This window comes from Daldinia caldariorum, assembly GCF_022478825.1.
Source record: "Daldinia caldariorum strain CBS 122874 unplaced genomic scaffold F4812scaffold_22, whole genome shotgun sequence".
In the NCBI taxonomy this organism is placed as follows: domain Eukaryota; kingdom Fungi; phylum Ascomycota; class Sordariomycetes; order Xylariales; family Hypoxylaceae; genus Daldinia; species Daldinia caldariorum.
Window position 1 is genome coordinate 169612 of NW_025953058.1, and position 27805 is coordinate 197416.

The window sequence follows — 27805 nt, forward strand, 5'->3', positions numbered from 1 at the left end:
TACTACTCCGACAAGGATTTGTTACGTTACACTGTGATATAAGAATAAACTGCCTTTCAAGTTATAAGAACCAACATCCTGCTGAGGCTCGCAACATGTTACACCATTATGTAGGTCAGCATCAGCAGGGTACGGCATTGAAGGTGGATAGTCGGACTTCCGCGCGGCGCGTCAGACGGGCGTACATAAAATAAAAAACTGATGCGCATCCCTTTAGCACGACCGACTGCCACTTAGTGAGATGCTTTCTTCTCTCCGGTTTGTTCTGACGTCCATCCCCCCCTCCTATTAGCTACCTACCTTAGGTACCTAACCTAGCTTTCCACTCACCACTATGTCCTTGGAAGATTTCCCACATCTGCCGTTCGAGGAGCAACAAGCCATTCTCCAAAGCGCCGCCCTGGAGCCGCCCCCAAACACAGTCTCGAATTTCGACAGTCCACCAAATGGCAACGCCCAAGGACTTTTCGCCGTTTTGTTTTGCGTCTTGCTAACGACATTGGCGGGCTTCTTGCACATACGCTCTCGCTTCATTCTAAAAACGGTGCGCGTCGAGGACTGTAAGCGTCTTAACCCACGACCCAGCCCCCCTTTACCCCTTTTTTGTACGCCGTTGCTGATACGACCTACGCGCATTCACAGACCTTGCTATTCTGGCATACGTACGTCCCTTATTGTCCCGAGATGCGGAATTCCTATGTGCCTTTACTTACTGCTATTCTCGCCGCTAGCTTGGCTTCCTGGGCTGCGCCGGCTGCCTTTTGGCCATCTATCATCTCTCGGGGTTCTATGTGCACCAGTGGGATGTCCGTTTGGGAACCTTCCTTAATATCGCTGAGGTTCGATATTCCCCCTTTTGTCCACCCCACGAGCCCCGGGACTACGTATGCTTGGCATGCTTATACTCACCGTCGTAGGTTCTCATCATCTTCCCTATCTGCTACTGCCTTACCATGATCTTTTCCAAACCGGCCATTCTCCTCGAATGGATTCGCATCTTCGTGCCGCACCACGAGCGTAATACATTTTACTGGGCGGCCTGGGTGCTCATCGTTATCAACGTGGCGCTCTATGTCTCTTCATGTATCGCTACTATTTTCAACTGCACGCCACCCAATAAGTCGTGGGAGCCATGGGTCGACGGCTTCTGCTCTGACCGAAGAGCGTTAGATGTGGGCGTGGGTTTCTTCAATCTCGCCATGGATGTATTCATTCTGGTTCTACCCCAGAGGGTGATACGGAAGCTCCAGATGACCAGGGCCCGCAGGATTGGCGTTACCGTCGTTTTCTCTGTAGGAGTGCTGTACGTCCCCGCTTTCATTCCTATCATGCTCCGGAAAAGCATATTGCTAACAGAACATATGCGTTTTAGTGCCTGTGGCTGCGCAGTCGGTCGCTTGTACTTCAACTGGGTCGCCGAGTACAGTGGCCAGGGAGACACTACCTACACCGTCAGCGCACTGTTTCTATGGGGTTATGCCGAGCTGGCGTGCGTCCTTCTTGTTTTCTTTGTGCCGTGTATTCCCAAAGCTATTGGTGACGAGCGCCTCCACAAGATGGCATCTCTATGGAGCAGCTTAAGAGGGAGCAATAAGCCGTCGTCCACGTCCAACAAAACTCGAACCTGGCCACGGACTATCGGAAACATATCAACACGATCCAGAGCATATCGAACCATGGCTCACTCTGAGCGGTCCATGATGAGCTCGTCAGAACTAGAGCTGGGTGACAGTACTACTACTGCTTGGGGACGTGGGCAGGGTAGTAGTGCCAGCATCAATGTTGAAGTGGCTTTTTCCCAGTCATCCGAGTCGGCAGCCGACACTTGGAAGTATCCGGCAACACGAACTATGGAGAGGCAGCATCCGTGAATGATATGTTAGGTTAGGGGATTACCCGGGAAATTGGAACAAAAGCACGAGGAAGAATTGTTCACTGGGTTGCCGTACGAAGTAGATACCCGCCTCGCCATGGTGGTAACATACGAGGTACCTATAGCTTAAGTGATTCCTACCTGCTCACATTTCCTATTGCCCACCTGTTGTAATTAACTGTTTCCTGGAGATGTTTGAAAGCGTGATGGGTACCTAATTTTGAGCTGGAATAATGGCCTATCACCTGGCGTGATGCCTAAACTTTGAGATTATTTTCGAAAAGGGGCGCAAAGTAGTCCCGTAGCTATAGTACACTAGGTACCTCTATCTTGCCTACCAGTCAGCTCCATCTTGCTACATACCGGGATCATGAGAAATACGGTACTGTCTTTCACCTGTCCTCTCACCTGTACTCGTAGAACTAACCGCTAAAGAAATCATCAGGCCCCGTAGTGAGGCAAGGCCCTGACCGGCTCGTCTTCAATACGCTCACAGCCCTACATGGTGAGCATACACTCCACCATCCCAAGCCTCTATCCCAGCCCCTGGCCCCTGATGAAATCTAGATATATACCTCAACCAACGGGTGACCAAAAGCAAGATCTATCTACAGTCACTCCTAAGCACCTCCACGCCCAGTATGTTCAACGCACTGGATAGGGAGGTGCATAGCCACAAGCGGCGGCTGGTAGGACAGCTCATCTCCGAGCGCTCAATGCGCGCTTTTGAGCCCACTATGACGTCGCAGATGGATATATTCCTCCGCCAGCTTCTTATCTCTAGCGAGAACGACGAGACGATCAATATGACAACTAGGTGTCAACGGCTAGCTGCAGATGTTGTTGGTCTGCTCGCCTTTGGCTACGAGCTGAACACACAGACGGCGGATACCAACATCATCATCCCCGATGCTATGAAAGCCAACAGTTATCGGATCAGCTTGTACATGACATGGCCGACTATTAGACTGATGGACCCCGTATTCCGATGGCTAGGTCGTAAGAAGACCCCTAAGTGGTATGTCCGAGGATGCGCTTTGTTCTTTAGCCCCCATTTTCTCGAAACCCTTCCGAATACCTAGCATAGCATTGCTAACTGGTTTCTAGTATGCAAACCTTCCCGTCATGATTCTCTTAGGATACATTAGGTAGCTAGCGATGACTAACCCACATGTTTTGATACGCCAGTCTTCCAGGTGCTCCGAAGCATGATCGGGCGGCGTATGAGCATGCCGCGAGACGCAGCGCACGATCTCTACGCCGTCGCATCAGGGGATATCACAACTAGTGGCGAGCGTGGCCTCCGAGGTACCGAGCTATGGTCAGAGGCGTCGTTCTTTATCATGGCAGGTGGCACCACCGTAGCAACGCTTATGAGCGCCATCTTCTTTTACCTCTCTCGACACGCAGACGTTTACACACGCCTGGCTGACGAGATTCGCACGGCCTTCTCCTCAGGCCAGGCCATCAAAAGCGGCCCGCAGCTGAGCTCGTGCAAATACCTCCGCGCCGTCATCGACGAGACCATGCGCGTTTCTCCCCCGACCACCGCAACGCCCTGGCGCGAGGAAGATATCTACTCGGCGACGCCGGCGCCCGCGCCGTCAGACGGGAGCCCGTTCCTCGTCGACGGCCACGCGATCCCGCGCGGCACGGCCGTCGGGGTCAGCCTGTACAGCCTAATGCATAACGCGGCGTACTTCCCGGAGCCGTTCGCGTTCCGGCCCGAGCGGTGGCTCGACGCGGACAGCGCCTTCGACGAGGCGACGCGAGCCACGATGCGTCGCGCGCTCGCGCCCTTCGCGCTGGGCGACCGCGGCTGTGCCGGAAAGGCCATGGCGTACCTGGAGACGAGCCTGGCGGTCGCCAAGGCGCTGTGGTATTTTGACTTCCGGACGGCCGAGGGGCCGGCGGGGCGTGTGGGGGGAGGGTCGCCTAGGAGAGGTTGGAGGGGTCGTGTGGATGAGTATCAGCTGTACGATATTTTTACGGCGGACCATGACGGGCCGAACGTGGTGTTTAAACCACGCGCTGGGGCGGCGGTGGTTAAGGGCGAGTTGGCATCGGAAAGCGTTGTGTAAGGGGTGGTGGTAGACAGTGTTTGAGAGGGATTGTCATACATAGTAGAAAATCATTGCAATGGTTGTTGTTCTAGAAGGTACTGACAAGTGTGTGTGTACTTATTGTCAGGTACCTATGTAAAGAAAAGATTATTATTAAATTATTTTTTTTACAAACAATCACTCATCAGTCATGAGAGCCACGTCCGTGGCACACTCACAGTTATGCACATATGTACTGGAAGTATATCATGCATTATGCAGTATCGATAATGATTGATAATGATTTGCCTTAGGTACCTCATATATGGCTGAATAAATCCACCATCTGTGGCTCAACATTTATTATCGATAAGTGTCTAGGGACCCCTAGCTGGACCAATTATTCCCATTTCCTCCTAGAAAAGTTCCCAAGAAATAGTAGACGCATTGAATTTTCTGAAGCGATAATGCTCTTATATTGTTAATTATAATAAATCGAATCTCTTAGTTTTCTTTTAAGCTAAGATCATGAACTTGATATTATCATGCAGAAATCATGGTCTACGACGCTGAGATTACCGAACTCTAAGTTCCCGTATGTAAATCGCTTTGAAAATTCTCATGCTCGAGCTGACTGTGAGCCAGTCCGAGACCTCTCCCAAGACTACGGGAGTTGTATATCCAACGATGTGCCGACGAGTTGTATGAGTGGCAGAAGGTCAATCGCCCTTCTGATAACATTTTTACAATTCACGATGGCCCACCTTATGCTAATGGTGATCTTCATGTTGGCCATGCCTTAAATAAGATCCTCAAGGATATGATTTTGAGGGTCAAAATACAACAAGGTTAGCAAGAGGACTGGAAAAGAAAATGTCTACCATACTCTCAAGCAACGCGGAACCTAACCTAGGGTACACGTAGGCCGACAAGTGGAATATACCCCAGGATGGGATTGCCATGGGCTTCCTATCGAGTTGAAAGCTCTCGAGAAATCTCAGGGGTCAGAACTAGGTCCCGTTGAAGTTCGGAAGTCCGCCCGAAACTTAGCGTCTAACACCGTCCTGAAGCAGATGAAAAGCTTCAGATCTTATGGTGTTATGGCTGATTGGGACCGAAGATGGACTACCATGGATGCCGCCTTCGAGATCCGCCAGCTCCGTTTGTTCCAGCAGATGGTCAAGAAGGGTTTGGTTTATCGCGCATATAAGCCGGTCTACTGGTCTCCCTCTTCGGGGACTGCACTTGCCGAGGCGGAATTGGAATACCGCGACGACCATATTTCAACTGCGGCCTGGATCAAGTTCCCAACCGTACAAGAGTGGAGGGAGCTCCCAGAGTTCAAAGGTTTGCGAGACAAAGTTCCAGGATCTCTCTGTGCCGTAATATGGACCACTACGCCGTGGACATTACCCGCAAACAGAGCCATCGCCATACATGATAATCTAGAGTACTGTGTTGTCCGTCATGGGGATGATGCTTTGTTGGTCGCTAAGAGCCGTCTTGATACTCTTTTATCCAAGATCGGTGCCGAAGATCTTGAGATACTTGGGACTTTCCAAGGCGCACAATTAACGTCTCTAAAGTATGCTAATCCGCTCCGCGGGAAAAGAGATCCTCCTCTTCAACCTATTATACACGCAGATTTCGTATCAGCTGACTCAGGATCGGGACTCGTACATCTTGCACCTGGTCATGGGTTTGACGACTACGAGGTTTGCTTAAAACTTGGAATACCTCTGGCGGTTGCCGTTGACGGCCAAGGTAGATTTACTCCAGATGCTTGCCCCGACATGCCTCAAATGCTCGAATCCGCCCGTCCCGTAATTGAAGGCGGGGGGCAAACCATTCTCAATATTCTTGAGACCGATGATTGGGTTTTACGGGTAGAAAAGTATCAGCATAAATATCCATATGATTGGAGGACGAAGAAACCAGTAATCATCCGAGCTACCGAGCAATGGTTTGCTGACGTCGGATCCGTCAAGCAAGAAGCCCTTGCAGCCCTCAATGACGTTCGTTTTACCCCAGAATCTGGTAGAAAGCGTCTTGAGAGTTTTGTTCAAGGTCGAAGCGAGTGGTGTATTTCGCGACAACGTGCCTGGGGTGTTCCAATCCCAGCACTCTATACCGAATCTGGATCAGTCGTGATGGACGACGAAGTGGTCGAGCATATTATATCGGTTATTCAGGAACGAGGAACTCAGGCTTGGTGGTCAGACGCCCCAGACGACGATGCTTGGGTTCCGCCTTCTTTATCTGAGGGGTCTGCCAAATATACCAAATATCGACGAGGGACTGATACTATGGACGTATGGTTCGACAGCGGAAGTAGTTGGACAATGATGCGTGGCCGTGCAGATATTTATCTCGAAGGATCTGACCAACATCGTGGCTGGTTCCAGTCTAGCCTCCTTACACGAATTGCCGCAGGAACCCAAATGGATGCCAACTTTGAAAAAGGGGCTCCTTTCAAACATTTAATAACCCATGGCTTCACACTCGACCACGCTGGTAAAAAAATGTCTAAGTCGCTAGGGAATATTATTGAACCTCGACAAGTCATGGATGGTACACTTCTACCGCCAATGAAACGGAAAAAGGGAAACGCAGCACCCCAAGGACAACCTGCCTATGACGCCATGGGCCCTGATGCTTTGAGGCTGTGGGCTGCTAGCAGTGATTATACGCACGATGTTGCAATCGGAGTCCCCATGCTTAGCGCTATTCATACAGCGTTAATCAAATACCGTACTATCGTGAAAATGCTTCTGGGTTCCGTGCATGAATCTGCTCGGACGGCACCTCTAACGGCAACGGACCATATCGCTATTCTACAACTGCAAGACACGATGCAGGAAGTGGGCAAAGCATTTGATAACTACGAATTTTATAAGGGATTCGCCGCCTTGAACAAATGGATAATAAACGACTTCTCTTCTTTCTACTTGGGAGCCTTGAAGGATCGATTATACTGCGGGGATGGTGGGGGTGTTCTTGAGCCATTGCTTACCGGGCTTCTCAGGATGCTAATGCCAGTGACACCGCTACTCGTTGAAGAGGCGTGGGATCACCGCCCAGAATGGATGAAAGGAGACTCGTACGTTGATGGAAACCTTCGTATTCTGTCATATGAGGCTAACAGTCAAAATTTATAGGTCTTTGATTCATCCAGCTCACCAGCTCTACAACGATCCCATAATTGAGCCTAGCCGTCTCACCCGTGACCTAACCGCCCTACGGAAGGATATCCCGGTGCTTATGTCGGTGAACGCTGCCATCAAAGCAGCCCTAGAAGTTCCTCGGAAGGACAAAGTCCTAGGCTCGTCCCTGCAAAGTAGTGTTATCATTAAGATCGACGACGTCCAGACCCGGGAAGTATTGGAATCCTATGCAGACGAACTGGAGAGCATGTTCGTCGTTTCCTCTGTTGCCATAAACGGCGATCTCCCAGCGCAACCGGCGTGGTCCTACTGGTCCTACACTCAACTGTTCGAGGTGGGCGGAATCAGGGGGGAGGTCATCGTGCTGCCTCCTAAACACGCCAAGTGCCCTCGGTGCTGGCGATATGTTGTGCCAAAACCGGATCCCCCAGAAGCGGATAGCCTAGAAGAGGGTAGCTCAAGTGACGACAGTCCAAGAGAGGGTAGCCCAGAAGAAGATAGCCCAGAAGAGGAAAGACTATGCAGGCGGTGCGATGATGTGGTAGCGGCCCAAGGCGTGGAGGGAGTTGTAAATTAGTTGTAACTCGTTGTGTATGATCAATAGATAAAGCTCTCGACTGTAACTTGTCTTAATAGGCCCTAATCTCCTGAGCTGCGGGGCACTTAGATACTAGGGACATAGATGAGCGACTAGATGGGGAGCGGCAGCGACGTGAATAGCTGTTACGGCATCGGTAATGGCCATGTTATCATTAGATGAAGCTAAGTGGAATGGAAGCAACTTCGTTGTTCTGCGAGGAACTAACTTGTAGCGTAATGGGGGACGTGATACGTGGGAACACATAGGGGCAGGAGTTGTGAGTTATCCTGTGCTTCAAAGGGATCATAGGTTTATTTCCTCGATCTCATAGGAATGCAGATGTGATAGCCCAATGGGAAAGAGAACCACCGGCCACATAACTGGGGGAAAGAACTACAAAACAGGAAGGTACCTAACATGATTGAGACCGCGAATATATCTCGGGACCTGTACCTCGTGTAGGTTAGGTAGTAGGTACCATTCTATCAAAGTGCCTCGGCGAAAACCTCGAATACTGCACGAGACGAAAAAGAGCCTGCCCATCCGATGTTAACAAATCAAAAACGCAGGCTGGAGCACAGTCTCCCCATTCTTCTCTTTCTCTTTCTCCCGCACACAAAAGACCCCCGCGGGTTTCCTCTCTCTCTTTCTTACTTATTTACTTAGTTATTTTTCCCAGTGAAGACGGAGAAGTCGACGATTGGTACTGCTGCTAAGGAAGTGTTAGCATATAGTGAAGACGAAACATGCTATGGGGACGTACCAAATTTGGAGGGGAAATTCGAAACCAGAAGGATAGGATAGAAAAGGGGGTGTTTATCGTCATGTCTCGCATGACTGAAGTTCGGTTGAAAGAAAACGAAAATCGCGAAGACTGCATGTATCACGAAAGGGCTTATCATTGTTCTGCCAGCCGAGATCATCGTGACTGTATGAAACGTGCCGTTGGCCCAGGTCGATCTTGGAGAACGTCGATCTGTAAAGAGAGAAAAAAAGAAAAGAAAAAAGGAGCGGGAAAAAAAAAAGAGAAGAACCGGCAATCTCATAATCGCATGATCAATGAATTTCGAGAAAACAACGCAAAGGGAGTCGCAAACATCTGCGCGATGAAGAAGGTAACAAGGGACTGTGAAGGCCCAGCACTGATGTCCGCTTCCCACGTAGCTACCTGTCCTGTCGAAGTATTGAAGGATCGATAGACTGGTTGGAAATAAACGCGAGAGAGATTCATGTCGAAGTCGGGCATAGCCGACTAGCCGGGGGTAAGGGAGGCGTCCGAAAAGCAGACGACGAGATCTGAGCGGCTGAGCTGATTGGTACCTACCTAGGTACCTAGGTAGGTATATAAATTCACCTCTTTCGGCGATCATAATGATGGTGTTTATAAATGAGAATACCTTAGGTACGTGGGTTTGCATCAGGGACGTATGCCACGGGAATATCTCGAGACGGTGTGGCCGAGGCGCGCGCTGTCCAGGAGAGTCCAGATGCGGTAGCGGTTCTCCAGATGCTCCTCGCCGTGGAGGATTCCCCCCTCCTGGACCACGCCGCGCTGGCCCAGCCGGCGGCAAAGCAGCTCCCAGTCGAAGTCGTCATCGACGCTCAACGGCTTCATACCCGTCCTTTTGGCTTTCTCCGTAACAGCTTTCTCCAACGCGGCGAGGATGTTCTTGTCTAAGTCGAACAGCCACGGGAACAGGTCGCCGCCGAAGAGACTCTCTTTCCACCACGAGGGAGGAAGGACGCGCGTGCAAGCGAGCTGGTCCCGGCTCAGGTTCTTCAAAGGCCCCAACTGCTCGTAAATCATCTGCTTCAGCTCGCGGGCCAGGCCCAAGCGGCCCTCTAGACGAAGCTTGAGAGTCTGGTATCCATCTTTCGGACCCTTTTCCGCCGGGCGGAGGCGTACTAGGTGCCGTATAACAGCCAGCGACGTCCTTTTCTTCCTGCTTGACGGGTCGGCTTCTTGGACGGAGATTGCCGGGTTTCTGCGCCTAGCGTTCATGTACATGCGCAGATTATCAGCGAGCAGAATACCAAGGTAGCCGTGCGGCTCGTCAATGGGGCAGTTCAGGATCCCTTGGTGGCCCGGAATGGTCATCAGGGCACGCTTCATCCAGATTTCGTAGAAGTGGCCGAGTCTCGAGGGAATGCCACATTGGTCTGACCGGTTTGAGAACTTCCGAAAATCTATCTCAAATCTAGATTGATAATCGCAGAATCTCATCGTCAGGTGGTAGCAAGCCTTATGTATCGGGAGATACATCTCGGCATGGCTGGTGTTGATACTCGCCGTACCGCCACCCGAAAGGTCGAAACCGCTTCCGCCGCCGCGGAATCTCTCCACCTGGAAGAGTCCGACCGGTGCATCATCCGGGCCTTGGCGACGAGATGTCGCGTTTCGAGGATCTTTGCACCATTCCCAGAAACCCTTATCCGCCTTGACAAGCCACGGATGAAGCCAGTCGTGGTCACGGAGAGGATATGAAGCAGCGGATTGGGCCTGAGAAATAGGTAAATTAGAGAACCGATACGAAGGAAAATGCAGTAATGTATTTTCGCTGAAGCATAATATGGTGCTGACATCGCGTGCGTTTGTCGTGTGTCTGAAAAGGGGGACTTAAGGACGACGTACAGTTGGGCGACAAACGCCGCCGCATACGACACAAACAACAGTCTCATCACTGGGAAAAAACCGAAGTCTAATGGTAACGTGTCTATAGGTAGGAAGAGGGGGCGGAGCCATTTTCGCTAGGAGAGTCGCCCAAGAGAATCCCTATGCTTCGCGTCGTAGCGGGTTGTGAGGAGGGACGGGAGAATGATGAATAAATACACCCGCTTCGATGAGGTGTAACTTCTAATCGCAATTGAATCTTGAATAGTTACCTGATGTGAGAGGCTTATGTCAAAAGAAAGTGGGATCGAAATGAGATGGGTGCGGGTATTGCCCATAAAATATCTATCTGGATGAGTGTTGAAGGGGATGGGTTTAGAAGGGTTTTTTATGTTGAAAGGTATTGGTGTAGCATGATATAAGTGTGGTGGTTGAGGAGGTGTAGATGGAAATGGTAGGGGAGGAGTTTTGCGGAGGGATGAAGGATAGTGTGAAAAAGGAAAGATGGCCTGCTTTCAAGTTGCAAGTAACAGCCTGGAAGGTGTATCTGTTTGCACCTACTAATTTAGTTTGGTGGGCTATGTCGTTTATACGAAGCTGTCTTGGATGAGTTAAATGGGTTAGTATAACGACATGGAGAGATCGTTGAATAGAACCCCGTTTGCCGTGCGAGATGTAACTCAGAGAGGCGTGAAAGATCCAAATGTCCAGACACAGGTGAAGGGTTGTCACCTGGAAGGGCAGGGGCTGACAATAGAAGGAAATAGAAAATAAGATATGACGAGTATAGTCGCCGACAAGTATGACTTTCAACAAGCTTTAGGTAGTCAACAAGTATGGTTGCCAACAAGTATAGTTGGTAGCACGTATAGTTGCTGCTGATGAATATGGCAGTTGCTAACAAGTATAGTGACAAGTATAGTCGCCAGCCAGTATAGCAATCTCCAACGGGTATAATCAGCAATAGGTATAGCCGGCAACATGTATAGTTGTTGCCAGTGAATATAGTCATCGCCGGTGAGTATAGTTATTGCTAGTGAAGTGAATATGGTAGTTGCCAATTAGTATAGTTGCCGGCAAGTATGACTATCAACAAGTATAGTTGCTAACAAGATAGCGACCAAAAGCTGTAGTTGCTGATAGGTATAGTTTCTAAGTATAGTTGCCGACATGTATAGTCGGCAAACCTGTCTGAATTGATGAACGGTTCGGCATCAGTCTGACAATGGCTAGAGGTAAGTATGGGATGGCAAAACCAAAAATGTGCCAAGACATGTTCTCAATTCAAGATACTTTCGTAGAAATGCCATGAAGCATTTCTAAGGCAGAGCCACTATTAACTAAGGAGTATACGGCAAGGAATAGCGTCGTATAGAGCCGTGCGTGGAAAGAACCACAACATTAACGAACTAGCACTGGTTCGGACAAAAAGCACCTAAGGTGAGAATAAAGATATTATCCTGTTCCTATTTTCAACAAGCAGTCAAGAGTCTGGGGTATCTAATATACTGGCCACATTGATCAACCAAGACAGGAGAAAAGCTTCAAGGAGAAGGTATCAAGCCATTGTTCCCTTTCGTTCCTAAAAACAAATAAATATGCAGATACTCATCTCGCCGCTGCCCCCATAAAACTCCAGTAAGTTAGACAACAATCACTTTGAAATTGAACTGGCAACGTCCTCTGCAAAAGACATCTCTCTGAATGAGGCTGTTTAATTTAGCCTTGGGCTCTTCCTTCTAGAGATACTCTGGGAAAAGACCTCTCTACCACCTCCGGGTATCATCGATGAGAGGAGGGGTATATTTTCACGCCCTTCGGCGGGCATCGAGAGCTTGCTCGCCCTTGACGATCGTGTCGTCCTGCTCCTCTTAAACACTGGCATCGTTAAATCTCCGTCTGCCTTTGCGGGTGCGTTCATCATCTCTGAGCCGACGTTAGCTCCAAGCCCATGAACTGTGGCGTTGGCGTGAGCGTCAAAACCGCTCGCGCCTATCGCATTAAGGTTTAGGTTAGGATGCACCTCTCGTAAACTCATTGATAAGGGGTTATGATCGCGTTCTGAAAGTGGGAACGTGTTCTCTGACGAAAAAGGCCTAGACGGCGATCGATTTTCTGATAAAGTCGGGTCCGAGTCGGAAAAGACCTTAGCTTTACTGGGCGATGGCTCGCCATTTAACTCTCTAAGAAGTGCCTCATGTGGCTTGGTATGTGGAAGCTCTGTGGGATATTCATACGTCGTTTTTCGTGGTGTATCCCCAGTTGGCTGATATTCTTGGAGCATCGTGTTATTAATATCTTCTCGAAGATCGGCGAGAGGTTGGCAGAGTTTTTCTGAAAGGGGCTCCAAAGAGTTTTGCGCGTTGACGACATCAATCTCCATTTCTGAGCCAAGGTCTTGAACCCTAGAATAAGTGCTCTTGAAGTGATCGGCGATATTTGCGTATGAATCTTCGATAGTACTAGATAAGCCCTCTACTGAATCGACATGTTGATCGTGGTGTAGGGCGTTTTGCTCTCGGGCTCGAGAAACGAAATCGTCTAGGGTAGTCATCTGCTCTTGAAGATCCTTCATTTGTTCATCCACAACCCGCACAGTCTCGGCGTGTACTGACTCGGTTGTGTCCTGGATTGAAGTGCTATGCTTATTGGCAATCTGTTGAATTGTTAGCAATCCGGCAACCAAGGAAATTCGAAGGGGGTATCTTACTGCCCAATCATCTTTGAGCTTAGTCTTCAATATTTCTCGAGAATTGGCAACTTCATCAAGAAGTTGATCCTCTTTCTTGTTCCAATTATCCACTCCCTGAGAGTATTCCGCCATGCTCCTTTCCAGTGTAGCACTATTCTCCTGCACGCTCTGGTGAATAGAAACAGCCTTGCTCGCTAGACGCGATTCCTGAATTTCAGCTTGGGAATTGATGAGAGCCGTAATCTGCGCTAGGAGATTCTGTCGTTCCTCGGCCGCTTGCCGGCGCTCTTCGTTTACGGCTTCTTGTAGTTGTGACGAGATAGAAGCATTTGACTGGATGATCGTGTTGCTTGCTTGGCGAAGCTGTTCCCTGAGACTATCGGATTCTTCCCTTTGAGAGGTTATATGCCTCAATAAATCTTCGAAAATGGTCTTGAAATCTTTACCGAGAGAAGAGTACGATGTATGCAACTGATTATGAAAAATACCCAGTTCGCTGAGGACATCCTGAGCTATTCTTTCGGCTGCCGTCGCAATAGCCTGAAGGCTCTCGCCCACCTTCTCTTTGATGTAGTCTCGCACTTCCTTGATCTCTTCAAGTACTTCGTCCATTTCTTCTTTGGACTTCTCTTTCTGTTCCATCAGCTCTCTCTTAGACTGGGTGTAGAGCTCTAGGTTCTGGTCGAGGAATGATTGAGTGGTGGAGAGTTTTTGCAGCTCTTCCTGCACGAATGATTGCATTCGCGTTGAGATACTCGAAATATGTTGCTGCTGCTCATTGCGGAATTCTTCCACACGGCCTTCCACGAGCGAAGTCACATCCGACACCTCGCTTTGAGCTGTTTTCCAGTTTGTCCGATTCAACGACTGTATATCCGACTTTCTTTTATTTTTGGCGTGTAGACCACCCACATCCTTGATAGTCTTATGGATCGTAGTGATGAGTTCGCCGCCAATTACCTGCATCTGCTCCTCAGTCTTCTGGTGTGCCTTGCGTAAGTGTCTTTCTTCCGCGAGACTCTTGCGGGTTGCTTCAAGCACCAACTCGGTCTGGTCGAGAACACCCTGAGTTTCATCAAGCTGGGCCTTCGTAGCTTCGTTATCCTCCTTCAGACCCATGAAACTGGAAGTTAAGGAAAGTAGTTCTTGGACTTTGTTTCTTAGGTTAGACTCGAGGGATTCGATCTTGGCAGCCTGCTCCTCATTTCGGATCCTACGTGATTCGCTCTCCGCAGTCATTTGTTCATATCTCTCATTTGCCAGATAGACACCGTTTCGTTGACGGGTCGCGATCAGCTCGCTTCTCAGTCGTTCGATCTCGTTGGTAAATTCCCTGAGAAGAGTTTCTTTGTTAATTCGCTGATTGACCTGAGGTTTGTTCCGGATGTTCTTCGCTCTAAAGGCGTAGTCGAGAGTGGATATGGTTTCTTCGAGATTGCTCTTCGCTGGCGAAATAGTAGCGATGATGCAGGTCTTCGTGCGACCGCCTAAAGAGTCTTGTAGTAGCCTCGTTAATTTAGATTCTCTGTAGGGAATATGTGAGCTGCGTTCAACAAGCGCGTTGATAACACGCCCGAGAGTAAGCAAACTTTTGTTTATCAGGCCGGCCTCGGCAGCTCTCTTGTTCTCAGCCCCAGAGCGCTGTATGTTCTCGCTGCCAGCAAGATCCACTAGATTCAGCTTTCCAGCACTGACGTACTCCGCATCGCCTTCAGTCTGTTTTACGCACGCCGTGATGGTAAACACGGTATGGCTTCGACTACTGAGGTCATTGCATTTAGTAGCGGCAACTTGTCTTTTTAGACTGCCGTCTTGCAGTAGTTTGATACCCTCCGCCGCGTTCCTGATATGCGTCTCCTGCATGCCTTGGACGACGGTAGTCGCGTGACCTCTCCGGGACGCGTCATCAAATATCTTTAACTTGGCGTTTTCTTCGACGGAAATGAGATCGCGAAGTTCCTCATTGTAGAGTTCGATAAACGAGCATTTGACAAAGCTGTCGGTATTTTCAGCATCTAGCTTGTGAAAGAGAGATTGCAAGACTCGAGGAATGATTCCGGCATCATCAGAGAGCAGGCCTAAAGTAGTATTCATATCACCAGACATGGTGTATGTTTTACCAGTACCGGTTTGGCCATAGGCAAATATGGTGCAATTGTATCCGCTAAGCATCTGAGTGGAAGTTAGCTATTTGCTCGGACTGAATATTGGCTTGCAAAACGCACCTCTTCGAGAATAGGCTTGACAACATCGTCATATAGCACACTCTGGTCGGCGGCTTGAGAGAAGACACGGTCAAAGTTATATGTTTTGTTGCTCAAGGCACTTGGCCCCATGGATAATTCGACTAATTTCCCCTTCACACCCTCGGTGGAGACAACGACGGCACTGTTCTCTTGTACTTCTCGGTCATTGCGTCCTCGACATCTGACAACTACGTCGATATTTGTCTCCGTGGTTGCCTCTATCTCGTAATCGCGCTCCTTGCGCTTGGCGCCTAAGGTGGCGGAAGATGCCAGCGACGGCGCTGGTGAAGGCGCCGCATTCCTGGGGATTCTTCCGGCAACGGCAGTATGATGATGAAGTGCTTGGTTTCGAAGCGATGAAGCTCTGTTGGTAGGTTGTCGAATACCAGATCGGGCAGCAGCACCGGAGCGGGTGCTGGATGCCGTTGAGGGCCTTTCGCTCCTTTGAGAGCGGCCCTGCATTGTTGCTATTGTAATTCGATTTAGTGAGATATTGTATGTAAGCTGTTACTTAAAGCTAACAAATAAGTTGGAGCTATCGCAACATAGAGCAGTGCGAGGTAGGGGATCAAACAAGGGAAAAAGATGAAGAAGATAAGGTAGCTAGCTCATGGGTGATTATCGAGCAATGAGCTAAATTAATTCACTAAAATGCTAGTGAGAAGGCTTTTTTCGGCTTTGGAGAAGGTCAAGGTGGGAACGTGTAGGGGTTTGTACGTTAGGTACACATGTAGAAGTTGTGTTTCGTCAATAATTGTGCAAAGGAAAAAAGACGCGACACGATGTTGTATTCTTCGAAGCCTGTGCTTTACGCTAATGTTATGGGAAGACAGGGGACCCACTGAAAATATCAATAGCCGAAAGTACGCTCTGTTGCTGGGACAACAGATACCTGTAAGGTACCTAACCTATCTATGCGCTGGGCGGGTTAAGCGGGGTAGGAATGAGAAGCTTTGGTGGATTGATTAGATTAGGTACCTACCTAAGGTAGGTAGGTACCTAGGTACCCCTACCTTAAGCAGCTGAGCAGCTGAGGTAATGCAAGGCTAATGAATGCTAAGTGAAGTGCCTGACTATTACACGTGCCATCTGTATCAAATGACGTCCCCAGCGCATCTGATTCCTCCGGAGTCCGTCCCTTAATCGCATCTGACGTTTCTACCTTTTATTTTACGCTTTTTAACCCTTTTTACCTTTCACCTTTCACCTTTACAGCCTTCCAAGCCAAGCGGCCTAACATGAGGAAATCATACTTATAATCATCACTAACCACATCAATCCTACTCTCTATGGATTTGCCTAGAGTTGATTGACTTGTTTGACTTACGTCTAGTAGCTGATACGGTTTATTGTATCCGATTTCTTCCAAAAATCAATCACTAAGTACCATCAAATTCCAGATTCGGCTTCGACATGTCTTCACTCTTTACCGCAGCCCTTCACCCTAGTGTTGGGCTAGGTTTCCTTGGTAAGTATTTGGTGGATATCCTGCTATCATTCATTCTACTATCATTCGCCATCCTGAGAGCTAAACGACAAGATGCTAATCATCCCCGTCTTTAGTGCTCGGTGCCTCTCTCCACGATATCCTCACACGATTGAAGGCCGAACCGCAGCGCTATCCCAAGTTAGACCTTGCCTACTCTGCTACTAATCCTGTTGGCGAACCCGTAATCGTAACTCTCCCCGCAAACGGTATTCGATTGCGATTCGATGGCCCGGAGCAGCGCCTTCGCCTCATCGAGATCATCGACTTCACCAAAAATCGTATTACCTACCAAGACAAGGACATCGCTAAGCCCGTAACCTCCCAGGGAGTGGTAGGGTCCCCTAGGTTAGGTGGAGATGCTACAGCTGGCCCAGCATTTAAGAACATCTACCATCGCCTGTTCGGTCCAACATATGCTGGAGAATACATCCCTCCTGCGGACTCGGGTCACGGAAATGCCGTGGGCACTTATATACTGTCTTATCCCGGCGTAGCGTTTAGCTTCCCGTTGCCGAAGTCGGCTTACTCTCCGAATAAAGACGTCGTTTCTTTGTTATCTTCATCCGTAAGCCAGACTGCTACCTCTGTTGCCATATTTAGTGGGAAGTCTTGGGCACATGCTCGCGAGACTTTGTGGGATGAGGTTCTCCCAAGCGTCAAGTCGGCGCTCGTGTTTAATAAGAGTAAAGAGGTCGTCCCTGATGAAGTCTCCCTAGTCAAGATCCATGGCGGTGGTAGACTTCAGCTGTTCAGGAAGTGGACTAATACATCCGTATGGATCAACCTGGGAGAGACCACACCCCAGGACCTGGTAGCGGAGTTCGGACCGCCTGATGCTATATATCGGAAGAATGACCAGAGGATGTATATCCACAAGACTCGTAACGCAAGTCATAGCCGATCTAGATCGAACGGCGGTGAATATAGGCGGCCAGATGATCTGATCGATACTGACCAATCTTCGGCACACACTACTGGTTCGGATGACTCCGAAGACGAGGCCATCGAAGATGAGATCGTGGGTAATGTATCGGGCGAATGCTTTTACAATTACTTCTATCTAGGGTTTGATATCCTAGTCTCGCCGCCTCAGCCCCCATCGCGCACACCTCCGTCTCAAGTAGCCGCCTTAAAAGGAAAAGAGGCGCCCGGAACGAACCTGTTCAAGAACGCTACAGCAGATCGATTAGTGGCCACGAAGATGGTATTGCATGCGAATGTACCTGGCTCATACCCATTCAATAGGCATCGCCGTTGTCGCTGGGAGATTCCATATCTCGCAACCGGGAACGCAGATGACGTTATAGATTCCGAGACGCCGTTCGACGGGATTGAGGAAAGATTAAGGAAGGAATGGAAGAGCACATACCCCTCTGAAGATGATGCTAAAAGGCGCCAACGAGGTATGGTCCTAAACAGAGGATGGGGAGACAGTCCTGGAAGTAGCTGTGAGTTTTTAGGGGGTTGGGAAGATAGTAGCGGGGGAGTATCAGCGAAGAAGTTTGACGGAAACGAAGATTCTACAACTACACTGTATGGGTTCCCTGGGACGGTTTTCGAGGTGCTGAAGAACGGATTTGTGAGCGCGGTTACGGTATATTAGGCTGGTGGGACTGGGCATTGGATTTTGCGGTTGTCCTTTCGATCGCTTTACGAAATTTTTAGAATATCTTAATAAGTTGAACAGCGAATATTCGCCTTCTTTGAGATACGCTCTAAACGGACATGTCTTACTGAAGTTTAGAGTTACCTTACCTTAGGTACCTATCTATCTGACCGTCTTGTGTAAGAGGTAAGAGGTATACAGAGTTCTTCAAACATGCGATGAACGATTCTGGGTAAAGCTTCGTGTTTGCCGCCTATTTTCTTCACGAAGATAATAGGAGGGGCAATTACGAATCAAGATTGAATCATGTTGCTTATTATTTGAAAATCTCAGAACAATCTATTAAGGGTGTACAATTTTCTGCTCGTCAGGTTATATATCTCGGAAATATCACCTTCCAGAATTGGCTTTAGGTAGCATAAGTATGTTCCGTCCTTAGAAATAAACAAAAATACTGCATACGAGTAGTACTTATTTCAGCAAACAACCCCGTAATGCTTAGGTCCACGAGCGCATCTTCTCCGCCGCTGCTCGCCCCAGTGTCATGGCGGTCGCGCCGCCCAAAATTTCAAAGATGGCCAGGTCGACCTTGAGGGTCTGAAGAAACCAATTTTTCAGTTCCACAGCGATGAGGGAGTCTACCCCGTAATTATGGAGGGGTTGGTTCAAGTCAAAGCTTTCGCTTGGCAAAGAGAAGACTGTTCCAAGCCTCAATGCGAGACCATTCGCTAGAATTCCGGCGGCTTCATTTAATGATCTCGAAGCAGCTACTTGTTCAGCCAACTTCGGGCCCTTATCAACCGCAGTATCCACGTCGTTGGAAATAGGGGTACGTGAGGTCATCTGATGAAGGTTTGCGAACATCGGCTCGTATGTCCACCTTGAGGGCTCTAAGCCTCGACCCTTGATGTTCTGGGGTAAGTCGAGACCAAGAACGACTTGAGATCGTGTTGGATCAGGCGGAAGAGATTTGTCGCAAAAATGTTCGAGGAGAGCAAGGACTTCGGCCTCGTCGATTGGTAACATTTGCTTGATTTTCGCAAATCTAACAAGAAAGTCTTGGTTTTCCGCAAGGTATCCGTCGCTGCTAAGGATACCAAGATCCAAAGAAACGGCTCTTTCCCCTCGACTTAGTCGATATTTAGCCAACTCATCTTGGAATGTGTTGCCGGTCGCATAGTTGGACTGTCCTTGGGATCCGATTATGCCAGATATAGACGAGAACATGATAAAAAAGTACAAGTCTCGTGGCAGTAGTTGATGTAGGTTCCATGAACCATGGATCTTTGGCTTCAGAGATGCAGTCCACGATTCGTAGCTCATGTTCTCAAAAATGGAGTCCTAACTTGATTAGTAGGGTTCTCGATGGGGCCATGGGGTCTCTTACTTTGATATCCATTGCTGCTTGAATGCAACCTTTGATCGGTGGCATATGGAGCTTGCAATAATCAAGCACTGCGCTTAACGATGTTGCATCGGATATATCGCATTGAGGCGTATAAACTGTAGCTCCCCTTCTCTCCAGAGTTCGTATGAAGCGTATCGAATTCTCGTCGCGCGGTCCTGTGCGGGACAGTAAGACAAGATTCCTAGCCCCCTTTGAAACCATCCATTTGGAGATACTTCGGCCTTGTCCGCCGAGGCCACCAGCAATCACGAACGTCTCATCTTGGCCGAACTCCCAGCTTGATACATGTGTAACTGTTGCCTAGATTTCTATTAGAATTTGAAGAATATGGGTAGGATGTATATTTTCTTACCAAAACCTCATCATCTGGGTCCACCTCAACAACGACTTTTCCAAAATTGGTACCACTCTGAAGATAGCGGAAGGCAGCTTCAACTTTGGATATGGGAAACGATTTAATTGGTGAAGGCATATGCAAAACACCTCTGTTGAAAAGGTCGGAGATAGCTAGCATGGAATCTTGTATCAGTTTTGGCTTTTCTCGAACCATAGCTGCTATGTCAACGGCGCTGAATGATACGTTCCGAGCGAATGGAAGCATTGGCAGCTTGTTGTGAGAAAATATGTCTTTCTTTCCGATTTCAATAAATCTGCCAAACGAGGCGACGCACTCCCATGAAGCGACGAGGGCATCTCCCGCCAAGGAATTGAGTACGACATCAACACCCCTATTTCGCGTGAGGCGTCTGATCCCGTCGGCGAAAGAGAGATCCCTGCTATTGAGGATGTTTTCCGTAGGTATATCGTAGAGAGTGTTGAGTAATTCTTTCTTTTTATTTGAGCTCACGGTAGTGAAGACTTGCGCGCCGCATATTTTGGCAATTTGAATAGCAGCCTGTCCCGTTCCACCAGCTCCGGAGTGTATTAGAACAGACTCTCTTTGAGTGAGTTTCGCAACCACAACCAGTGAATGATACGCCGTAACAAAGTTCACTGGTATTGCACTGGCCTCGTTAAACGTCATCCCGTTCGGTATCTTCGTAGCTAACATCCCTGAGCATCGCAGCCGGCTCCTGAAGGTATCTATAACACTCGCGTAAACGCGATCTCCCTGCTGAAATCCCGACTGGGGGCCCGCCGTTGCAACTACACCAGCGCATTCGCACCCCATAGTATCATCGGGGACACGCCCCAGAGCTACGAGACAATCTTTGAAGTTGACACCTATAGCCTTTACTTCAATTTCTATCTCGTCGGAGGCGAGTCGGTTTGATTCGTATACTTCCTCGAATTGCAATGTGTCTAAAAGTCCTGGTTGTCGCACTTTTAAACACAGGTTATGACGCCCAAAGGACTTCAACTCTTGGGTAGGTTTTGACGAAAGTTCGTGAATTCGGTTGTTCAAAGAGTCGCATTCATAAATTCGAGGAACATGAAGTAGTTCACCGATTTGGACTAGCTCTGGCTCATAAGATCCCGATCCCACCCCATATAGAAAGTTCCACAGAACACTCTCAAGATTTTCTTCTAGAGCGGTTGTAGAGGAGGTGTCAAAGCCGACCGTGGCAAAAATGTGGTCACTGTTTTCCATCCGAAGGGTCCTGGCTAAGCCCTGAACCGCACCTATCGCGGGAACCTGACCCGAAGACAGATCGGCTTCTGATATCCATAGTATGTGCTTATATCGACTGAGCGTTGTATGTAATGCTGAATATTCTTTGCTGTTTAGATTCTCAAGCTTCAGCCACTGGTGGTGATGCGGCACGACAATAACCAAGCAGCAATTAGAATCCACTTGTGTTGACACTTCGTGCAAACAACTTTCTCGTACTTCCATAGAATATGTGGCCTTGAGCTTTGAAACAATTAGCTTTGTTAGTGAGGACTCTAGATATCTGTCGAAGCCGCTGATGATGAAAATTGATTTGCCTTGAGAGAGCTGTAGTTCTCGGAAGCTCTTCGGCCTTTCAATATTAGACGAGATGGAAATGGTTACAAATGGATTTCCTTCGAAATAGGGAGCGGGGAATGCCAGGTCAAACCCAGCAATCTCATTTGATTTCAGGTATTTGAGCCATCGCGTTTCCTCCACACCAAGTTCATCTAACTCTTGCATTCCCTTCGCTGCATTCAACTTAGTACTTTGCCCAACATGAGTTTCCGATAATTGCATACCTTTCCATAGTGCGGGAATGTGACGAAGAGTCAAGTTTCTAATGATGAAAATGGGATATGTGAAGTTGATAACGAGTATATTCCCGCCCCTGATGACTTCCGATTAGCAATGTTAAACCCCTATTGATAATTGTCTTAGGTAGGGCTTACTGTCTCAATAGCCTTCTTAGGTTCTCTAACCGTCGTCGTTTGATTTCTACGGTACAAGGTGTCTATGAATTTGGATAAGTTAACAATGTTATCAGATACATGTTTGAATATAGTAAAGCTTACTTCAACGGTTATGATAAGGTCATAGGAGCTTTCTTCATACCCTTGAGAAAGTGGATCTTGCCCAGGGTCGAATGAACGAATTCGAGTTTTAGGTAATGTACCCAGTGCACTTAAGATAGACTCAAGATTCTCTTCGGAGACGTCGGTAATATCAAAGCAAGAGAACCGGTGAACGACGCCTTCGGTAGTTTGTAACTCCAGGGCGCGGATTATGTGCCATGTAATTGAAGTGATCCTGGCTCCTGTTTGTAATATCCTCATGTTAGGGTCTTTATGGGCCATGGTGTCAATGAGTCTGTGCAGTGAACTCTGAAATCGAGTGTCCTCAACCTGGTTGTTAACAATCTCTTCGGCCATGCTAGTTAGGTGGCCTATATCTAAACCACCGGGATATTGATGCCCATTGAAAACATGGAGAAGATACTCGCTAAAATGGGTGAGTATAATTCCAGTACGAGCGTATGTTTTGCCACTATATAACTCATCGACCATGAAGTCGCTGGTGCGGTCCCGCCAATCCAGGAATTCCGGGGATTCATGATGCGTAATTGAATCCCGATGATATTTTGTTGAGTTATACTGCTTTTCATACTTGTGTTCTGTTATGGAATTGTAGAAGGTAGCTACCCCAGTCACTGGTTGGGAAAAGGAAGTGAGAATAAGCGCAGCCAGTTTCTGAAAGAACTTAGCTATTGATGGTTCGCTGGAGTTATATTGTTCCACATATTTTTCAAATGCGACACGGTTAGTCGCATACAAAGCAGGTTTGTATACGAGGTCGTAGCATAGCCTTCTCACTTTCAGTTGGTTCATTGGCTCGTGATGCGACGTATTGTATACCGCTAGAGTTGTCTCGATGTTTTCTGCCTCGATGAGCCGTCTAGTCTTATTTTTATCCATGGCGCAGATATCGGAGCTCCTAAGCCTGGAGCTTATGGGATGGCTGGTTGCGTAGACCTGTAGTTCATCCGTAGATGTTATTTCTCTAGAGCATGCGCTCGCAATCCACATCCTGGAGATATATGTAGGAAGCCATGTTGTAGTCTTGTTACCATTATTTTGGACACCCCCGAAAACAGCCATTTGGAGGATTTTGTCAAGCATACATGGGTGGACTGCCGCGAAGTCTTTGATTGGAAATTCATCTGGACTTTGCATTGACACACTAGCCACCCCTTCTTCTCTTGTGTTACTCCATATTGACTGACGAATACCCCGAAAGGACGGGCCATAATGATAGCCATTCTTGTACAGAGTCGCATAGAAATCTGTTGAATCAATCTCGGTGTAATCTAAAGAAGCGATAGATCGAATAAGATCATTCTTATAGTCAACTTGTTGTTGTTCTTCGTCGAATTCGAGATTGTTTAGAGTGGAAAAGGTTGCTTTTATCGACCCCCGGCAAATTTCCACGAAACTTTCCTTGAATGAATATAAGGAGAATGTGGCCCAAGAGCTTGACCTTTCGGATGGATCTTGCAAAATCTTGAGATGTAATTGCACTTCAATACCATTATTATCTGGGGGGATCGGGAGTGCTGTATGAAAGTGCACATCTCTCAGTTCATATCCTGTTATCGTACGGTCGCCCGACACTTGAGTGATAGCTTCAATCGCCATCGCAATCATGGCTGCAGCGGGATATATCACTTCTCTGTTGATCTAATATGCGAGTTAGTAATTGTGCAATTTAAAAAAGTACCTTATCACATTACTTGATGATCCTCTAACCACGGAATTGACGATGCTTTCAGATTATTTTTCCAACGAGGCTCTAATGGATTCCAGTCCGCTACTGGAAGTCCCAAGAGTTCGTGATATGGGTATAGAGGAAGTCTGGTGTTCCTCGCGGTGCATGACTCGTTCCAGTAAAACTGTGAATTGTCGTAAGGATATTCGGGTAACGTTATGAATGTTTTCGATAATCTACCTGCTACTTCATAGGGGCCATTGACAAGCCGAAGGTCAACATCAAAACCGAGACAGTGGAGCTTTCCGATCAATTCGAGCAAAGTAATATCTGCTGCTTTCCCCCTTACTAGAACGGACCCGTATGAAACTTGGTCTTGCCTCGGCGGCTTTATAGACATGCCTATATCGCGAATTGGTCCTTGTAAAGCACAATGTGGGCCGATTTCGACCAGATCAGATATCTTGGCATACTGGCGATGACTTAGATCAATTTTCTTTGCCACTGTCCTCATGGAGTTACGATGTAGGCGTTCAACTGCACTATTGAAGCGTACCGGAGAGACCATGTTTGTAACCCAATAGTCGGGGCTTCGAAGCTCGGCCGCCGAAATGAAGTCTCCGGTGACGGAAGATATCATACTCATATGATGAGAGGGGATGTTTCCTTCAAGTAGTTTTCCGATGAGCCGTCTATATGCCGAACTAATAGGGATCATATGCGAGGTGTGATAAGCAACGGGAACCTTTAATATCCTGGCAAAGAGTCCCTGCTGTTCTAATCGGGATTTCAATTCCCTAATAAGGGTTTCGTCACCAGCAACGGTCAGGCTATTTGTGCTATTGAAACAGGCTATCGACAATATGCCATCTTGCGCGCTGCTTAGGATTTCGTCGAGATAGGGGCGCAAGGTAGTCTCTGATAGCCCTACTGCCATCATCGTCCCGCGAGAACCTCCGAGTGGCGAGGCCGCCAACTCGCTTGAAAGGAGACCACGGAAATACGCCAATTTTAGAGCAGAGTGATGGCAGATGGCTCCAATGGTATATGCTGCCGCAATCTCTCCGCTAGAGTGCCCAACCGAAATGGTTGGATGGATGCCAAATGACCGCATAAGATCGACGATGGCAATCTGCACTATAGTACAGAGAGGCTGCGCAAATTGAGGGTCGTGAATATTCACCTCATGGCCGTAATTACCGAGTAAGAGATCTGGAAGTAAAAGAAAATCAGTATTTGATCATCGAAGTTTATATAGATATACTTTCGGACACCTACCACTAGCCTTCCAAGAACACCCAATACTCTGTAGAAACTTATCTGCCTCAGATACCGAATTCTGAAAAACCGAGTACGAGAAAAGCTCTTTGGCCATCCCGACCCACTGTGCCCCTTGGCCCGTGAAAATAAAGGCCATTTTTCGATTGTGAGCTGATAGAACTGGCTCTATTTGTGTCGACAATTGCTTCACAAGGTGAGATGCGGATGCAGCGACCGCAAACACTCTCCACGAATGCACAGTACGCCTTTGTGCAAGTAGGTATGCTAGAGTTGTGAGATCTCTTGGAGTAAATTTATCGTTTCCTACCTCGCTTCTCTCAATATACTTCTGATGCTCTTTGACCATGCGTAATGTTGCATTCCGATCAGCAGCAGACCAGACGAAGAGAAGCTGGTTCTGACAAGAGGGGATATTTGCTGAACCGGGCGTTGGGTCATGCACGCTGGATGAATTTGTTGTTGTGCAATGTCTTCCCGCAAGCCCCCGAGCCTCTAGATAATGCCAGGCGTCATCTAGAACAACATGCGCATTTGTTCCTCCGAAGCCAAAGCTATTAACACTAGCACGGCGCAGTCCCGGACGTGGCCAAACCACTGGAACTTTTGGGAACTAAAACATTTTAACATATATTCAGTCGGGTGAGAAAGAAAAACTGTACCTTAAGCTTCAGAAACTTCGTATCAATATCCTCATTGATATTTTCAAGCTGTGCAATAGGGGGGATGACACCATTCTCCAGAACTAGAATGGTTTTTATTACCCCCGCAATTCCCGCAGCTCCTTCAAGATGTCCGATATTTGCTTTCACAGTGCCTCTATTGGCTCATTAGTCTGAAGGTTAAACAGAGATGAAAGACCTGCAATTGACTCACACAATCAAAGGGTCGTCTGGATCTCTACCTGGACGAAATGCGTCTCCAATTGCACCTGCTTCTATGGGATCACCTGAAGCCGTGCCAGTGCCGTGTGCTTCAAAGTACCGGGTCTGGGATAGGTCGAGGTTTGCTTTACGATAAGTATTCTCTATAAGCTGTCTTTGCATTTCCTTGTTTGGCTGTGCAAGGTTGGTGTGGCCATTTTGGTTTGTGCCTACGGACCGAATGACAGCACGTATTATATCACCATCTCGGACGGCAGCGTCGACAGGTTTTATAATCAAGACACCAAAACCTTCGCCTCGACCATAGCCATTTGCTCGGGAATCGAAGCTATGACAGACGCCGTCCGGGGATAGGAAACCAAGATTGGAAAGACTTACAAAAAGATCAGGGGCTAGTAAGAGATTGCAACCGGCTACAATACCCTTGGAGCATATTAGTACCTACATAATTGCTTTGTGTGACAGAAATGGTACAAATAAAAACGCTATTGATGTACGAACCATCTTTGATCGGCCATCTAATATAGACTGGCATGCCAAATCTAGGGCCACGAGGCTACTCGAGCAAGCAGTGTCGACAGTAATGCTAGGGCCAGTCAAATCGAAATATGTACTGATTCTGTTGGAGAGCATACTGCCTGCCATACCGGTAGCGGCATATTTCGGTAGGTTATCCGGGTCCCTCGCCCCGTTGAGAGCATAGTCTGCAGTAAAGCACCCAGTATGTACGGACGTATCCGAGCCTTTGATTGTATCCGTCGGAATACCGGCTACGTATCTCAATATTAACAAGGCCGTAGCTTACAGGGCAAGGCTCGAAAGAAGTGGACATTTAGGTATATATAAGTAGATTTAACATACCATTTTCAAGAGCGCGGTAGGTCGTTTCTAGAAGGATTCTTTGCTGCGGATCCATCGCTTCTGCTTCTTCAGACGTCATCGCAAAGAATCGAGCATCGAACGAGCCAATTGTTTTCTGTATGAAAGAGGCTTTTTGGGGCAGAACCTATACAACGGTTACTATGCCAAGACCTCCTTGCATCAGGCGAAATACGGAGTAGAATTCATAGGAGGTATTCTTCTAGTAGGACTTCGTGGAGTGGCAGGTTACTTACAGCTCCTATACCATCCTTACCCCCATCGTGGCGTTGTGAGTTACGAAGGCGCTCTTGGGGGAACTGGGATGCTACGCATTTGCCAGATATCAAAACGTCCCAGAAAGATTCTGGAGAATCTGCCTGTGGAAATATGAAGGAGAAACCTATAATGGCGATGTCACACGATCCATAGCCAGCAAACAAAGTCGGCGAATGGTCACCACGAGTCGCTGTACTATTGGTACCCGACCGTCTGGAGAGCAAACCTAGCGGCATACCGGGAGCTCGTAATTACGCTCAGAGTAGGGTAAGATCGCCCACACCATGCAGTAGCTGCAAAGTAATGGATTAAAGATTGGAAGATATTAACCATAAGGCAAACAACATGAATGGCGTATATGGCTGGCGTAGTACGAATGGAGGATAAGCAAAACCTACATAGTACTGCACCTAGAGGGTAGATATTCATACCTAGAGATAATTATCACATGACTGGCTTAATGTGTCCTCATATGGGAAGATCCTTCCTACTATCATTTGCGCCGTTTTCTGATCGGATCACCGACTTCCAATACAACTGCAGTGCCCCTTATGAGTACGACTGCAACGATAGGTAGGTACCTATCTAGCTACATTTAAGGTACCTAAGGTAGGCTTTCGTGGTACGCGGCAAGTGTTTACGGTTACATAAATTAAA

General features: G+C 48.0%; 7 protein-coding genes across 7 annotated transcripts; 4 read left to right on the forward strand and 3 right to left on the reverse strand.

The window, feature by feature from the left end:
• The first annotated feature begins 32 nt into the window (after positions 1–32).
• F4812DRAFT_219964 (uncharacterized protein) lies at positions 33–2123 on the forward strand. Its single transcript, XM_047930432.1, has 5 exons — positions 33–560; positions 643–662; positions 732–839; positions 918–1303; positions 1373–2123. Exons 1-5 carry the CDS (start codon positions 335–337, stop codon positions 1869–1871), a joined length of 1239 nt encoding a protein of 412 aa, XP_047786340.1. The 5' UTR covers positions 33–334; the 3' UTR covers positions 1872–2123.
• A 466-nt stretch (positions 2124–2589) lies between these two features.
• Positions 2590–4383, forward strand: F4812DRAFT_453149 (cytochrome P450; the record flags this gene model as incomplete). Its single annotated transcript, XM_047936442.1, has 3 exons — positions 2590–2895; positions 3070–3915; positions 4336–4383. The coding sequence occupies 3 exons, from the start codon at positions 2590–2592 to the stop codon at positions 4381–4383; spliced, it is 1200 nt and encodes a 399-aa protein (XP_047786341.1).
• On the forward strand, positions 4333–7928 carry F4812DRAFT_444245 (isoleucyl-tRNA synthetase). The gene is made up of 4 exons (XM_047935483.1): positions 4333–4510; positions 4561–4763; positions 4840–7015; positions 7074–7928. The coding sequence occupies exons 1-4, from the start codon at positions 4461–4463 to the stop codon at positions 7654–7656; spliced, it is 3012 nt and encodes a 1003-aa protein (XP_047786342.1). The 5' UTR covers positions 4333–4460; the 3' UTR covers positions 7657–7928.
• A 1148-nt stretch (positions 7929–9076) lies between these two features.
• F4812DRAFT_468197 (uncharacterized protein) lies at positions 9077–10402 on the reverse strand (the record flags this gene model as incomplete). Its single annotated transcript, XM_047938754.1, has 2 exons — positions 9077–10159; positions 10292–10402. 2 exons carry the CDS (start codon positions 10400–10402, stop codon positions 9077–9079), a joined length of 1194 nt encoding a protein of 397 aa, XP_047786343.1.
• Positions 10403–11279: 877 nt separating this feature from the next.
• On the reverse strand, positions 11280–15758 carry F4812DRAFT_220103 (kinesin-domain-containing protein). The gene is made up of 3 exons (XM_047930434.1): positions 15188–15758; positions 12981–15134; positions 11280–12926 (listed from the first exon to the last, which is right to left on the reverse strand). The coding sequence occupies exons 1-3, from the start codon at positions 15668–15670 to the stop codon at positions 11985–11987; spliced, it is 3579 nt and encodes a 1192-aa protein (XP_047786344.1). The 5' UTR covers positions 15671–15758; the 3' UTR covers positions 11280–11984.
• Positions 15759–16489: 731 nt separating this feature from the next.
• Positions 16490–18562, forward strand: F4812DRAFT_220362 (uncharacterized protein). Its single transcript, XM_047930436.1, has 2 exons — positions 16490–16676; positions 16772–18562. The coding sequence occupies exons 1-2, from the start codon at positions 16622–16624 to the stop codon at positions 18298–18300; spliced, it is 1584 nt and encodes a 527-aa protein (XP_047786345.1). The 5' UTR covers positions 16490–16621; the 3' UTR covers positions 18301–18562.
• Positions 18563–18596: 34 nt separating this feature from the next.
• F4812DRAFT_444258 (putative polyketide synthase) lies at positions 18597–27553 on the reverse strand. Its single transcript, XM_047935484.1, has 13 exons — positions 27127–27553; positions 26873–27017; positions 26513–26781; positions 26004–26434; positions 25790–25946; positions 25128–25740; positions 23875–25061; positions 22160–23821; positions 22037–22098; positions 21887–21975; positions 20064–21835; positions 19691–20011; positions 18597–19644 (listed from the first exon to the last, which is right to left on the reverse strand). The coding sequence occupies exons 1-13, from the start codon at positions 27382–27384 to the stop codon at positions 18802–18804; spliced, it is 7809 nt and encodes a 2602-aa protein (XP_047786346.1). The 5' UTR covers positions 27385–27553; the 3' UTR covers positions 18597–18801.
• Between the last annotated feature and the right edge of the window lie 252 nt (positions 27554–27805).

Coding starts and splice junctions, on each gene's coding strand:
- F4812DRAFT_219964 (XM_047930432.1), top strand. CDS start 335: ATGTCCTTGGAAGATTTCCCACATCTGCCGTTCGAGGAGCAACAAGCC. Junction 663..731: donor ACCTTGCTATTCTGGCATAC/GTACGTCCCTTA, acceptor TCTCGCCGCTAG/CTTGGCTTCCTGGGCTGCGC. Junction 1,304..1,372: donor GTTTTCTCTGTAGGAGTGCT/GTACGTCCCCGC, acceptor TATGCGTTTTAG/TGCCTGTGGCTGCGCAGTCG.
- F4812DRAFT_444245 (XM_047935483.1), top strand. CDS start 4,461: ATGCAGAAATCATGGTCTACGACGCTGAGATTACCGAACTCTAAGTTC. Junction 4,511..4,560: donor TTACCGAACTCTAAGTTCCC/GTATGTAAATCG, acceptor ACTGTGAGCCAG/TCCGAGACCTCTCCCAAGAC. Junction 7,016..7,073: donor GAATGGATGAAAGGAGACTC/GTACGTTGATGG, acceptor CAAAATTTATAG/GTCTTTGATTCATCCAGCTC.
- F4812DRAFT_220103 (XM_047930434.1), bottom strand. CDS start 15,670: ATGCAGGGCCGCTCTCAAAGGAGCGAAAGGCCCTCAACGGCATCCAGC. Junction 15,135..15,187: donor TCAAGCCTATTCTCGAAGAG/GTGCGTTTTGCA, acceptor ACTTCCACTCAG/ATGCTTAGCGGATACAATTG. Junction 12,927..12,980: donor AGCTCAAAGATGATTGGGCA/GTAAGATACCCC, acceptor ACAATTCAACAG/ATTGCCAATAAGCATAGCAC.
- F4812DRAFT_220362 (XM_047930436.1), top strand. CDS start 16,622: ATGTCTTCACTCTTTACCGCAGCCCTTCACCCTAGTGTTGGGCTAGGT. Junction 16,677..16,771: donor TGTTGGGCTAGGTTTCCTTG/GTAAGTATTTGG, acceptor CCCCGTCTTTAG/TGCTCGGTGCCTCTCTCCAC.
- F4812DRAFT_444258 (XM_047935484.1), bottom strand. CDS start 27,384: ATGCCGCTAGGTTTGCTCTCCAGACGGTCGGGTACCAATAGTACAGCG. Junction 26,435..26,512: donor TAGATGGCCGATCAAAGATG/GTTCGTACATCA, acceptor ATATGCTCCAAG/GGTATTGTAGCCGGTTGCAA. Junction 21,976..22,036: donor CTAAGAAGGCTATTGAGACA/GTAAGCCCTACC, acceptor GGAAGTCATCAG/GGGCGGGAATATACTCGTTA.